The 15,747-nt window shown below is 42.7% G+C and overlaps 1 protein-coding gene across 1 annotated transcript in view; it reads right to left on the reverse strand.

Moving 5' to 3' along the window:
* Positions 1 to 15,747, reverse strand: part of LOC134737782 (uncharacterized) — a 44,094-nt gene that overhangs the window by 23,629 nt on the left and 4,718 nt on the right. The window contains exon 2 of the mRNA XM_063648560.1: positions 443 to 658. Coding sequence (XP_063504630.1) covers positions 443 to 648 — 206 coding nt within the window. The 5' untranslated portion in view covers positions 649 to 658. The remainder of the gene's footprint in view (positions 1 to 442; positions 659 to 15,747) is intronic.

The raw sequence follows: 15,747 nt of genomic DNA on the forward strand, positions 1-15,747 counted from the left end.
TACTGACCCTGGAATTAAAACTTATTATGAAAATAATTTGCATGCAGGTTTACTAATAAAGAATCAGGGTCAAATGCACTAAAAGACAGACATGAAAACTGTGTTTAGACAACTCTGAAAATTCTTATCCCTATAATAGAAAATAATTCATCTGTGAAATGAAATAATAATCTAGAAACCCTCTGATGGCACGTAGAACTTGTTCTCAGTGGAAAACTCAGTCAACTAATTCTCAAATGTTTGCATACTTAAATTATGCCCCAAGTAATAAATAACAACCTATTAAATAAATTTGCTTTGTATCTTTGTGTTTTATTAATTTTTTCTCATCTGAATTCTTTCCAAAAGCACTTAAAAAGATTATAATAAGTCTCTAGTTACACTTTCTTTCTTCTGCAAATTTGTCAGAGTGAAAATTTATTGTGTTCTTTGAAAGAATTACCTTTTGGCAACTCGCACGAAGTCTTCACAAGCTTTCGCCAGTTCCTCAGCCGTCTTCTCCAATGAGGCAAATACTTCATTCTCCACTTCTTTCCTCTCCATTGAGATAAGCAGATGGCAAAGCTGAACGATCATTGGTGAGATGATTCTCTCAATGCCTTTGTTCTGTATCACAGAGCTGATGTCATCCAAGAGGAAAGACTCCATCTCTCTTAGTCTGTGAACAGAAGTTACAACATAGTTTAACTCACACTGACATGTAAACCTACTTCTCTTTGACTTGATGCTCATCTAATTTTACTTCTATGATGAGAAAGAAATCTGCAAAATATCAAAGGGATAAGTTGGGGGGGATATTTTCAGGACCTCACAAGTATGGGATAGGTTGTGGCTTAGCAGAAACATTAAAAAATGGGACAAAGGCACAATGAGATAGATTCAGAGGTTCAAACAATGGCGAATGGACTCACAAACTACATGAAATACAGGCAGTTTAAGAAATGGTTAATCGACCAAGAAACATTGAACTTAAATTGGACTTTACAGACATTTACAGAACACTCTACCAAACAACTGCAGAATATACATTCTTCTCATCAGCACATGGAATATTCTCCCACACAAACCTCTATCAAGCCACAAAACAAATTTTTTCTTTTTTTTTCTTTTTATATCCATTTATTATAGTAAAAAATGAAAATTACCCTAATAATTGGGGGAGGGAAAGAAAATGATGACACGTTTTCTCAAGCAACTATTTCTTAGTCAATAAATATAATGATTGTGAAACTATTTGGAGAAAGCCAGGAGTAATACATGAAAGAACCAGTTCTGAAATCATACGGACCTGCCTGAATTACAATTCTGGCTCCGTATGCCATGATCTTGGGCATATTATTACCTCATTTTCCCAAGCCTCAGTATTCTCATCTAGAAAATGGGGATAATGATACATCCTCAACAGAATCAATATGAGAATTTAATTAAACGAGACAATATAAATAAAATATGAAGCATCATGTTTGGCATATAGCAGCTGTTGAACAAATGTTCATTCTGTCTCCACCATTCCTTATATAGCATATGGGAAAATGCTTATGCTCTGTCAACAAATTTTTTTTTTTTTTTTTTTTTTGAGACAGGATCTTGCTCTGTCACTCAGGCTGGAGTGCAGTAGTGCGATCCTGTCTCACTGCAGCCTTGAACTACTGGGCTCAAATGATCCTTCCACCACAGCCTCCCAAGTAGCTGAGACTACAGGCTCTGTCAACAAATTTGATGAACTTAAGGAAATACATAGTTTCCTAGGAAAATATAAGTGACTAATTAGGTTGAAAAGCTGCCTAGATAAATTTCTTCTTTTTTGTTTTCACTGTAAAAAATTTTATTTTGATTCTGAGGGAGACGAGAAACCATTGGAAGGTTTTGAGCAGAATGACATGGTCTGAAACAGCTTAAGGTATGGTCTTTTCCAGGACTGCAAAGTTGTAGGGATAAAATAATGACTATATATATATTATTATGTGTAATATAATGGTAATAGAAACAGCCATCTTATATTGAACAATTAATATGTGCAAGCTCTGTGATAAACATTTTTTTTTTTTTACCCAAATGTGTTTTTAATTATAGCATTAACAAAGATAAAGCAAAATCAGGGAAGTACAAAATAATTACATGTGAGTCTAACAAAATAAACATCATTTGTTCTTAGATTCTATGTACTTCCTCTAAACCTGCTGTTTTTCCAAATATTGGACCTTTTCCTCCTTACTAGTTTTCTTTTTTTTTTTTTTTATGAAGTATTTATTGATCATTCTTGGGTGTTTCTCGGAGAGGGGGATATGGCAGGGTCATAGGATAATAGTGGAGAGAAGGTCAGGAGATAAAACACATGAACAAAGGTCTCTGGTTTTCCTAGGCAGAGGTCCCTGCGGCCTTCTGCAGTGTTTGTGTCCCTGGGTACTTGAGATTAGGGAGTGGTGATGACTCTTAAAGAGCATGCTGCCTTCAAGCATCTGTTTAACAAAGCACATCTTGCACCGCCCTTAATCCATTTAACCCTGAGTTGACACAGCACATGCTTCAGAGAGCACGGGGCTGGGGGAAAGGCCATAGATCAACAGCATCCCAAGGCAGAAGAATTTCTCCTAGTCAGAACAAAATGGAGTCTCCTATGCCCACCTCTTTCTACACAGACACAGCAACAATCTGATTTCTCCTTTCTTTTTCCCCACACTTCTGCCCCTTCTCTTCAACAAAACCGCCATCGTCCTCATGGCCCACTCCCGATGGTCGCTGTCTCTTCGGAGCTGTTGGGTACACCTCCCAGACAGGGCGGCCGGGCAGAGGCGCTCCTCACTTCCCAGACGGGGCGGCCGGGCAGAGGCGCTCCTCGCTTCCCAGATGGGGCCGCCGGGCAGAGGCGCTCCTCACTTCCCCGAGGTGGCGGCCGGGCAGAGGTGCTCCTCACTTCCTCCCAGATGGGGTGGCGGCCGGACAGAGGCACTCTTCACTTCCCAGACGGGGTGGCCGGGCAGAGGCGCTCCTCACTTCCCAGACGGGGCGGCCGGGCAGAGGCGCTCCTCACCTCCCAGACGGGGTCGCAGCCGGGCAGAGGCGCTCCTCACTATCCAGATGGGGTGGCCGGGCAGAGGCGCTCCTCACCTCCCAGACGATGGGCGGCCAGGCAGAGGCGCTCCTCACTACCCAGATGGGGCCGCCGGGCAGAGGCACTCCTCACTTCCCAGAGGTGGCGGCCGGGCAGAGGCGCTCCTCACTTCCTCCCAGACGGGGTGGCGGCCGGACAGAGGCACTCTTCACTTCCCAGACGGGGTGGCCGGGCAGAGGTGCTCCTCACTTCCCAGACGGGGCGGCCGGGCAGAGGCGCTCCTCACCTCCCAGACGGGGTCGCGGCCGGGCAGAGGCGCTCCTCACTACCCAGATGGGGTGGCCGGGCAGAGGCGCTCCTCACTACCCAGATGGGGTGGCCGGGCAGAGGCGCTCCTCACCTCCCAGACGATGGGCGGCCAGGCAGAGGCGCTCCTCACTACCCAGATGGGGCCGCCGGGCAGAGGCGCTCCTCACTTCCCAGAGGTGGCGGCCGGGCAGAGGTGCTCCTCACTTCCTCCCAGACGGGGTGGCGGCCGGACAGAGGCGCTCCTCACTTCCCAGACAGGGCGGCCGGGCAGAGGCGCTCCTCACCTCCCAGACGGGGTCGCGGCCGGGCAGAGGCGCTCCTCACTACCCAGATGAGGTGGCTGGGCAGAGGTGCTCCTCACTTCCTCCCAGACGGGGTGGCGGCCGGGCAGAGGCACTCCTCACCTCCCAGAGGGGGCGACCAGGCAGAGGCGCTCCTCACTTCCCAGACAGGGTGGCCGGGCAGAGGCGCTCCTCACCTCCCAGAGGGGGCGGCCAGGCAGAGACGCTCCTCACCTCCCAGAGGGGGCGACCAGGCAGAGGCGCTCCTCGCTTCCCAGACGGGCTGGCGGCCGGGCAGAGGTGCTCCTCACCTCCCAGACGGGGTCGCGGCCAGGCAGAGGCGCTCCTCACTACCCAGATGGGGTGGCCGGGCAGAGGCGCTCCTCACCTCCCAGACGATGGGCGGCCAGGCAGAGGCGCTCCTCACCTCCCAGACGGGGCGGCCGGGCAGAGGTGCTCCTCACTTCCTCCCAGAGGGGGTGGCGGCCGGGCAGAGGCGCTCCTCACCTCCCAGACGGGGCGGCCGGGCAGAGGTGCTCCTCACTTCCTCCCAGACGGGGTGGCGGCCGGGCAGAGTCACTCCTCACCTCCCAGAAGGGGCGACCAGGCAGAGGCGCTCCTCACTTCCCAGACGGGGCAGCCGGGCAGAGGCGCTCCTCACCTCCCAGACGGGGCGGCCGCGCAGAGGCGCTCCTCACCTCCCAGACGGGGCGGCCGGGCAGAGGCGCTCCTCACCTCCCAGACGGGGCGGCCGGGCAGAGGCGCCCCTCACCTCCCAGACCGAGCTACCGGGCAGAGGCGCTCCTCATTTCCGAGATGGGGCGGCCGGGCAGAGGCGCTCCTCACATCCCAGACGATGGGCGGCCGGGCAGAGACGCTTCTCACTTCCTATACGGGATGGGATGGCAGCTGGGCATAGGTGCTCCTCATTTCCCAGACGGGGCAGCTGGGCAGAGGGGCTCCTCACATCCCAGACGATGGGCGGCCGGGCAGAGGCGCTCCTCACTTCCTAGACGGGGTGGCGGCGGGGCAGAGGCTGTAATCTTAGCAACTTTAGGAGGCCAAGGCAGGCGGTTGGGAGGTGGAGGTTGTAGCGAGCCGAGATCACGCCACTGCACTCCAGCCTGAGCAACATTGAGCACTGAGTGAGCGAGACTCCATCTGCAATGCCAGCACCTCGGGAGGCCAAGGCGGGCAGATCACTCGAGGCCAGGAGCTGGAGACCAGCCCGGTCAACACGGCGAAACCCCGTCTCCACCAAAAACACAAAAACCAGTCAGGCGTGGCGGCGCGCGCCTGCAATCCCAGGCACTAGGCAGGCCGAGGCAGGAGATTCACAGGAGCCCGAGGCAGGGAGGTTGCAGCGAGCCGAGATCACCGCAGTACAGTCCAGCTTCGGCAACAGAGGGAGACCGAAGGAGGGAGACCGAAGGAGGGAGAGGGGGAGCGGGAGGGGGAGAGGGACTTTTTTTTTTTTTTTTTGAGACAAAGTCTTGCTCTTGCCTCCCAGGCTGGAGTGCAATGGTGCGATCTCAGCTCACTGCAACCTCCGCCTCCCAGGTTCAAGTGATTCTCCTGCCTCAGCCTCCTGAGTAGCTGGGATTACAGGCACCTGCTGCCACGCCCGGCTAATTTTTGTATTTTTAGTAGAGACGGGGTTTCACCATGTTGGCCAGGCTGGTCTCAAACACCTGACCACAGGTGATCCACCCGCCTCGGACTCCCAAAGTGCAGGGATTACAGGCATGAGCCACAGTGCCCGGCCAAAGCAAATTTTTAAAAATTAAAATCATATCAAGTTCTTCTCAGACCACAGTGGAATAAAAACTAGAAATAAATACCAAGAGGAACTTTGGAAACTACACAAATACATGGAAATTAAACAACATGCTCCTGAATGATCATTGCATCAATTAAGAAATTAAGATAGAAATGTAAAAAATTTTTTTTTTAATTTTTTTGAGATGGATTTTTACTCTTGTTGCCCAGGCTGGAGTGCAATGGCACAGTCTTGGCTCACCGCAACTGCTGCCTCCCAGGTTCAAGCAATTCCACTGCAGCCTCCCAAGTAGCTGGGATTACAGTCATGCACCATCACAACGGCTAATTCTGTATTTTTAGTAGAGACAGGGTTTCTTCACGTTGGTCAGGCTGGTCTCGAACTCCTGACCTCAGGTGATCCACCCGCCTCAGCCTCCCAGACTGCTGGGATTACAGGCATGAGCCACCATGCCCAGCTGGAAATTTTAAAATTTTTTGAAACAAATAAAAATGAAAACAAAACATACCAAAACCTGTGGGACACAGCAAAAGCAGTGCTGAGTAAAGTTTATAGTATTAAATGCCTACATAAAAAAAAAAAGAAAGATTACAAGTTAACAACCTAACGTCACACATCAAGAAGCTATAAAAACAAGAACAAACCAAATATAAAGTTAGCAGAAGAAAAGAAGTAACAAAGATCAGAGCAGAGCTAAATGAAATGCAGACAAAAAAATACAAAGGATCAATGAAATGAAAAGCTTGTTTTTCAAAAAGATAAACAGATTGATAAACTACTAGGTAGACTAACCAAGAAAAGAGAAAATCTGAATAAACAAAATCAGAAAAGATAAAGGAGACATTACAACTGATACCATGGAAATACAAGAGATCATCAGAGACTATTATGAACAACTATGTGCTTACAAACTAGAAAACTTAGAGGAGATGAATAAATTCCTAGAAACATGCAACCTCCCAATATTGAACCAGGAAGAAACAGTAAACCTAAGCAGATGAATAATGAATAGCTAGATTAAATCAGTAATAAAAGATCTCCCAAGAAAGAAAAGCCCAGGACCAGATGGATTCATAGTTGAATTTTATCAAATGTACAAAGAAGAACTAATACAAGTCCTCCTGAAACTGTTCCAAAAAAAATTTGAGGAGAAATGAGTTCTCTCTAACTCATACTATGAGACCAGTAATACCTTATACCAAAATCAGACAGACCATGACACATAAGGAAAGAAAACTCCACAACAATATTCCTGATCAACATAGATGCAAAAGTTTTCAAAAAGTACTAGCAAACCAAATCCAACAGCACATCAAAAAGTAACACCCCATGGTCAAGTGGGATTCATCCCAGGGGTGCAAAGGATGCTTCGACATATGCAAATCAATAAATAAATGTGATACATCTTATCAACAGAATTAGAGACGATAAACCATATGATCATCTCAATAAATGCAGAAAAAGCATTTGATAAAATTCAGCATCTCTTCATGATAAAAACCCTCAATAAACTAGGTATAGAAGGAACATACTCCAAATTAATAAAAGCCGTATATGACGAACCCACTGCCAACATCATCCTGAATGGGGAAAAGCTGAAAGCATTCTGTCTGAGTACCGAAACAAAACAAGGTTGCCTACTTTCACCACTCCTATTCAACATATTAATTAGTACTGGAAGTCCTAGCCAGAGCAGTCAGGCAAGAGAAAGAAATAAAAGGCATCCAAATTGTAAAATAAGTCAAAATATTCCTGTTCACTGATGATGTGATTCTATATCTAGAAAAACCTAAAGACTCCACCAAAAAACTCTTAGACTTGATAAATGAATTCAGGAACGCTTAAGAATACAAAATCAATGTATAAAAATCAGTAGTGTTTCTATACACCAATAAGGATCTAGCTGAGAACCAAATCAAGAAGGCAATCCCATATATAATAGCTGCAAAAATAAAATAAAATAAAATACCAAGTAACCAAGGAGGTGAAAGATCTAACAAGGAAAACTACATAACTCTGATGAAAGAAACTGTAGATGACACAAACAAACAGAAAGATATCCCATGCTCATCGGTCAGATTTAATATCACTAAAATGGTCATACTGCCCAATGCAATCTACATATTCAATGGGATCTCTATCTAAATACCAATGTCATTTTTCAGAGAATTAGAAAAAACATGCTAAAATTAACATGTAACCAAAAAAGAGCCAGAATAGCCAAGGCAATTATAAAACAACAACAACAAAGCTAAAGGCGTCATATTACCAGACTTCCAATTATAATACAAGGCTGTATTATACCAGTGTGATACTGTAACCAAAGCAGTATCATACTGGTACAAAAATAGACACATAGATCAATGGAATAGAAAAGAGAATCCAGAAATAAAGCCACATATTACCGCCAACTGATCTTTGACAAAATCAACAAGAACATACAGTGGAGAAAGGACACCCTTTTCAATAAATGATGCTGGGATAATTGGATTGGCACCTGCAGAAGAATGAAACTGGACCACCATCTTTTACCATATAAAAAAATCAGCACAAGATGAATTAAAGATTTAAATGTAAGACCTGAAACTACAAAAACACTAGAAGAAAATCTGAGGAAAACTCTTCTGGACATTTATCTAGGCAAAAAATTGATGACAAAGACCTCAAAAGCACAGACAACAAAAACAAAAATAGACAAATGGAACTTCATTAAACTAAAAGGCTTCTGCACAGCAAAAGAAATAATCATCAGAGTGAACAGACAACCTGCAGAATGGGAGAAAATATTTGCAAACTATGCATGACAGGGGACTAATGTCCAGAATTTACAAGGAACTCAAGCAATGAAACAACAACAACAAAATAGAAAACAAATAATCCCATTAAACAATGGGCAAAGGACATGAATAGACACTTTTGAAAGAAGACATAAAAATGGCCAAGAGGCATATGAACAAATGCTTAACATCACAAATCACCAGAAAAATGCTAATTAAAACCACAATGAGATATCATTTTACATCAGTCAGAATGACTATTATTAAAAAGATGAAAATAACCGATGTTGGCAAGGGTGTAGAGAAAAGGTCATACATGTTTGGTGAGAATGTAAATTAGTACAACCTCTATGGAAATCAGTATGGAGATTTCTCAGAGAACTGAAAATAGAACTACCATTCAATCTAGCAATACCACTACTGGGCATCTACCCAAAGGAAAAGAAATCACTATATCAAAAAGATAACTGCACTCATATGTTTATCACAGCATTATTCACAATAGCAAAGATATGGAATCAGCCAGGTGCTGTGGCTTACACCTGTAATCCCAGTACTTTGAGAGGCCGAGGCAGGTGGATCACTTGAGGCCAGGAGTTGAGACCAGCCTGGCCAACATGGTGAAAACCCATCTCTACTAAACATACAAAAAAAAAAAAAAAAAATCAGCCAGGCGTGGTGGTGCATGCCTGTAATCCCAGCTACTCTGATGGCTGAGGCACAAGAATAGCTTGAACCCGGAAGGGGGAGGTTGCAGTGAGCCAAGATCTCACCATTGCACCCCAACCTGGGCAACAGAACAAGACTCTGTAAAAAAAAAAGATAGGGAATTAACCTATGTATCCATCAACAGATGACTGGATAAAGAAAATGTGGTACATATACACAATGGAATACTATTCAGTCATAAAAAGAGAATGAAATCATGTCTTTGGCAGCAACATGAATGAAGCTGGAAGCCATTACCTTAAGTGAAAAAAGTCAGACATAGACAAATTCTGCATGTTCTCACTTATAGGTGGGAGCTAAATAATGTGTACACATGGACATAGAGTGTGGGGTGATAGACAATGTTGACTTGGAAGAGTGAGGAGGTGGGATGGGAGTTGATGGTGAGAAATTACTTAATAGGTAAAAATGTATGTTATTCAGGTGATGTATACCCAACAAAGCCCTGACAAGGATTTTGCAGCTATCATGAACATACTTCAACAAGTAACTGAACACACTTAAATTTTTAAAATTACAATTCAAGAAAAAAACACATAGAAGAAAAAAATTGAAATTTTAGAACTGAAAATATAATTAAAGTAAGTTCATTGAATGGGCTCAATAGCAGAACAGAGATGACAGAGGAAAGTCAATTAATTTGAAGATGGATTATTACAAATTTCCCAAACTGAACGACAAAGAGAAAATAGCTGAAAAAAGAAATGAACAGAGATCCAGGAACTTGTGGGACAATAAGAAAATAGCTAACATTTTCAAGGGCTGAAATAAAAGAACTGTTCACCCTAATTCTATACCCAGTGAAAATATCTTCAGGAATGAAGGGGAAATAAAAACATTTCTTGTCAAAGTATAAACAAAAGTGACCCAGAAGAAACAGAAAGCCTGAATGAATTATTAGCTATACAGAGAGTGAAATAATAAAGGCCGATATTTTAAAATGTCATAGATCCAGAAGATTTTAATCCCTGAATTCTTTCTGGCCTTTAAAGAAGGAACAATTCTTACAATGCCTAAACTATTACACTACTTGGAAAAAGTGCAAAGCTTCATTGTTTATCTTATAAGGCTAACATTGCTTAAATTTTTAAAACTAGTAAGAAATATAAAAAATGAGAGTATATACCATTTTTATATAGGGATACAGACACAAAAATTGTAATCAAAATATTAGAATATGAAATGGAAAAAGAATAGTACTCCTTAACTAATTAGGGTTTGAGGAATGAGAGGGTGCTTCAACATTACAAACTCAACTGACCAGGATTCCTTGGACAAATGGCTGATTCGAGGACTGCAGCAGGAATAGAGAAGGTAAGCACAGAATCTCTTGAAATGGCAGGAAATGAAGAAGTGCTCCCAAACAAAACCAAACCCACTTTGATGGAAGTTTGTCAAAGGGACACAGGAGCAAGTGAAAGAACTTCCAGTGGCTAAAGGAGGCATAACTGGAGCAACACCACAAAGTAACATTGGATTCTAACCCAAAGTATGAAATAAGTATCTGTGAACAATGATTGAGCAAATAAATAAATAGGGGGGACAAATCTCCCATGCAGAAGAATTCTAAATGATTGATGTCGATATTTCACCCTCAAACAGTGGAGAGCATAACACCCCAATCCTTAAGTGTGGGCTGGAAAGGGATCGGGATCCCGATCCACACCCTAAAAGAGGATTCTTGAATCTCACACAAGAAAGAATTCAGGATGAATCTGCAGTGCAAAGCAAAAGCAAGTTTATTAAAGAAAGTAAAGTAGTGAAAGCACAGCTACTCCATAGACAGAGCAGGGCATTCCTGAAAGCAAGAGGAGGAACGCTTCCACTGTAGATACATTACTGGTATAAACACACACACACACACACATATATCTGATAAATACATATATGTATTTATCAGATAAATACATACATATATGTATATATCGATAAATACATACATATATGTATTTATCTGATAAATACATACATATGTGTATATATATACACACAAATATGTATGTATATGATAAAAAAAGATCTTGGGGAGATGTGCTCTGCTACAGGGGTTTGTGATAAAGGATTAATTTTCTTAATTACTGTATTTTGCAAGAATCGATATTATGTTTAAAGCAAAACTAGGAATGCCCTTGTTCTCCAGATATCGGGATATCTGGACACTCCCAAGTCTCCATCTGTTTAGTAAACATCATTAATCTGTTCCCTTAACCATAAACATCTAGGGGCTAGGAATCCCTCACTTTCTGGGAATGCAACCCAAGAAGTCTCAGCCTCACTTTCCTAGCCCTCATTCAAAATGGAGTCACCCTAGTTTGAACACCTCTGACATAAGGACTTCCTTCCAAAGAGTACAGTAAGGAAAGGGAAAGAAAGACAGACTTTTCTGTGGAGAAACGTGATGGACACCATCTCAGCCAGGTGATCAAGGTCAGCATCAACAAGAATAAATCTCACCAGTATCCCCAAAACTGTCAAGGTCATCAGAAACAAGAAAAGTCTTAGAAACTGTCACAGCCAAGCGGAGCATAAGGAAACATGACAACTAAATGTAATGTGATGTCCTGGATGAGATCCTCAAACAGAAAATAATATTAGGCAAAAACTAAGGCGATCTGGATAAAATATTGACACTAGCTGATAATAACAAATCAATATTAGTTGAGTAATTGTTGCAAATATACCATACTCATGTAAGATGTTGGTTATAGGAGACAATTGAGTACAGGGCATATAGGTGCTCTTTGTACTAATTTCTTAATTTTTCTGTAAGTACAAAACTGTCCAAAAAGTTAAGAGTATTTAAAAAAGAATTCAACTATCACAATATATTAAATCAATAATTTAAACTAGGATAATATGATTAAATCAATAAATACTAAAAAGCTTGTTTCTGATCTTTTTTCAAAATTTCCAAGTAAAATGATTAAATATGATTAGTCATCAAGAGAAAGCTTTATACTAAAGAGTAAAACACAGAGCCAATTTTATCCATCAGTTTCAAGCTAGAAATATCATCTGCCACCATTATTAAACATCTTTTTTCAAAATTCTGCTCAATATAATTAGATCAAAAATTGAAATAATTGGGGCTGGGCATGGTGGCTCATGCCTGTAATCCCAGCACTTTGGGAGGCCGAGGTGGGCAGATCACTTGAGGTCAGGAGTTCGAGACCAGCCTGACCAACATGGCGAAACCCTGTTTCTACTAAAAATCCAAAAAGAAAATTAGCCAGGCATGGCGGTGCGCATCTGTAATCCCAGCTACTCGGGAAGCTGAGACAGGAGAATCACTTGAGCCTGGGAGGCAGAGGTTGCAGTGAGCCAAGATCACAGGACTGCACTCCAGCCTGGGTGATAGAGTGAGACTCCGTTTTGAAAAAAAAAAAAAAATTGAAATAATCAATTTAAATGTTGGAAAATAGGCAAAACCATCCAAGATATTTTAGAAAAGAAAAACAGACCGGGCGTGGTGGCTCACGCCTGTAATCCCAGCACTTTGGGAGGCCGAGGCAGGCGGATCATGAGGTCAGGAGATCGAGACCATCCTGGCTAACACGGTGAAACCCCATCTGTACTAAAAATACAAAAAATTAGCTGGGCGCGGTGGCGGGCGCCTGTAATCCCAGCTACCTGGGAGGCAGAGGCAGGAGAATGGCGTGAACCCGGGAGGTGGAGCTTGCAGTGAGCTGAGGGTGCCACTGCACTCCAGCCTGGGTGACAGAGCAAGATTCTGTCTCGAAAAAAAAAAAAAAGGAACAAAAACAATCTTAAATAAGTAAATTTGGTTAAATAGTTGCACATGTTTTGTCTATGAACAGAAATCAGAAATGGAAATGGAAAACATGTCATTGAATAGCAACTAAATTCAAAGTGAAATAAAAATAACATCAAAGACGTGAGTTTATTTTGAATAAAATTTTGTAGTGGACGTTAAAACTAAGTACATTGAGAGACACCATATCTGAATGGGGAGACTCACTATCATAGGAATAAAAATCCTCCCAACATGAATAATGTATGGATATTGCTGCAGTTCTTACACAATGTGTTTGAGCTAGCTAAAAGGATTTCAAAAATTACATGGAAAAATAAATGCTTGAGAATCACCAAGACACTAAGTCAAAGAATAATGAGAGGGAATTGCCTTTAAATCCACTATATAGTGGAGAATGCTAAATGCTCCCTGCATTAGTTACCTATTTCTATGTATATACAAACTAATGTTAAAATCTCAGAGAGACCAAAGGATCACAGTCATATTCAGTCACACAAAGGTCCCTTTAAAGAGATTAAGGGTGTTGCTCTCAGATTGTCTCAAACAATTAAACCTCTAGGGAGCTTAAGAGTATTGTTCCTCAGCCTCTCAGCAGGAGCTCAAGATAGTGAAGGGTTTATCCAGAGAGATTCGTAGGGTTTCATCTAATGTAGTTAACACATTATGCAAGCAAACAAAAAGACCCACAAATTTCCTGAGAAATCTGTCAGTCAGTTTGGAGTGGAAAAGGCAGACCCAGTACAACATAAAAAGGGGTTGTTGGACCTCCAAAATTCTAGCAGGAAGCTAGATGAATATTTAAATGAATAAATATTCATTTAATGTGGGCCATTCATTTTTCCAAGCTTCCAGAGCCTCGCAGCAGTATATTAGAGCTTTCTTATGGGGTTCATTGCAGGTGTTAAATCTTGTGTTATGTAAAAGATGCCCCCGCCATAAGAAGTCTTCTGTATTAGAGTTCTCCAGAAGGGGAGAACAAATAGGATGTATAGGATATATATATTCTACATCTATATATATATATCCTATATCTCTATCTCTATCTATCTATCTATATAGGAGTTTATTAGGGAAAACTGCCTCACATGGTTACAAGGTGACTGTCTGCAAGCTGGAGAAAGAGAGAATCAGTAGTGGCTCAGTCCAAGCCAACAGTGCATCTTCAGTGTGAGGCCAAAGGCCTAAGAGCTTTCGGGAAGCCACTGGAGTCTGAGGTCCAAGGGCAGGAGGAGTGGAAGCAAGTGGCTGGCATGGGAAGAAGAAAGAAAGCCAGAAGACTCAACAAGCAAACTTATCCTATTTTCTGCCTTCTTCATTCTAGCCTGGCAGCTAGATTGGATGATGCTCACCCACACTGAGGGTGGGTCTTCCTGTCCCAAACCAACAACTCAAATGTCAGTATCCTCTGGCAATACCCTCACAGACACACCCAGAAACAATGCCAGCTATCTAGGTGTCCTTCAATCCAATCAAGTTGACACCTAATATGAACCATCACAGCTTCCTTATGCAGCCTCACCTTCTACCCAGCCTTGACTCCTAGCCATTAAGATCTATTCCTAGGTACACACTACCAGTTCTCTTAATCCCTGTTATTCAGGCCCTGCTGCTCCTTTACATATAACATCTCCCTCCCTCAGCAGGGCAAGCATATCCTGAGGTAGATCAGGCTTTGAAATTCCACTCTAGTTAATGACCTTGTAGCCAGGCCGGTCTTGAACTCCTGGGCTCAAGCAATTCTCTTGCCACAGTCTCTCACAGTGCTGGGATTATAGATGTGAGCAAAACATCCAGCCAATTCTTTAGAAAAGGGGTGCACCTATGATTATCAGTAGGTAAGCCTCACAGCAGCTGGGCATGGGTGCACTGACCTGGTGAAGGGATGTGGGTAGAGAAAGAGCACTAGCCTCAGGGACAGAACATGCTGACTGACTAGGTATCTTCTATGTGCCCAGCCCTGCATCCAGCATTGGGTGTGGTCCCACTAACCATATCTGCTAAAAGTCAGGGAGGATGATTCAACATTGAAAATCAGGGCTTTGTTGCAGAAGGAGGATACCAAGCAGACAAAACAACAGATATTATTAAAATAGAATTCTAGGTGCCAGATAATTTATTATAGTATGTTTGAGATGACACACAAAATCAGAGGGTCTACTATTTAAAGTAATTTTGTCATCTTTCTCTAAAGAAAGAAAAAAATAAAGAAATTCTGCAAATTTTTAACTCCCTAATCATATTAATTAGCCAGAACAAACTAACAAAAAAACTCTTTAGCTAAGCAGCATCGTCATTGACTTTACATCTCAAAAGCATCAGAAATAAAGGGACTGCTCTCCAAAAAGTAAATGATAATCAGTCTCAAGACATCACTGGCTGAAGTGAGCACAGATTTATGATCACGTCTTGGTTAGTTCTGCCTCCAAGGCAAAAAGCAGTCCCCCAAGATCAGCTTCCAATCTCACCCACCTCCAATCACCTCATCAGCCCAGTGCAACTTCCCTTTATTTGGATGATACACACCCAAAAATTAACCTCTCATCCAGGCTATTCATGAACTCTTATCAGGGAAACTTTCCCATCCTGGTTTGGTAAACTGCTATTCAACTGACTTTTTTAGCCCTCTGATTCCAACTGTGTGGCCTTAAAGCATGCACATGCATACAATACAAGGGATTGTGACTCTCCATTACTGGAGTAGCTGGTTTCAGCCTTCTGTATGTTCTTTGATTTCATGTGTTTGTGTGTGTGTTTCAATTTCTCAGTAGAGATCCAAGATCAAAGAGCCACCCTGAAACTGCACCCACAACCTTAGCCAATATCATATATCAAGAACAATAGTGCATCCCGGGGGTAATGACGAAGATGAGTGCCATCCTCAAAAACGAAAGATCCGGCCGGGCATGGTGGCTTACGCCTGTAATCCCAGCACTTTGGGAGGCCGAGGCGGGCAGATCACAAAGTCAGTAGATCGAGACCACCCTGACTAACACGGTGAAACCCCATCTCTACTAAAAACACAAAAAAAATTAGCCAGGCATGGT

Source organism: Pongo pygmaeus, chromosome 12, assembly GCF_028885625.2.
Source record: "Pongo pygmaeus isolate AG05252 chromosome 12, NHGRI_mPonPyg2-v2.0_pri, whole genome shotgun sequence".
NCBI classification, from domain to species: domain Eukaryota; kingdom Metazoa; phylum Chordata; class Mammalia; order Primates; family Hominidae; genus Pongo; species Pongo pygmaeus.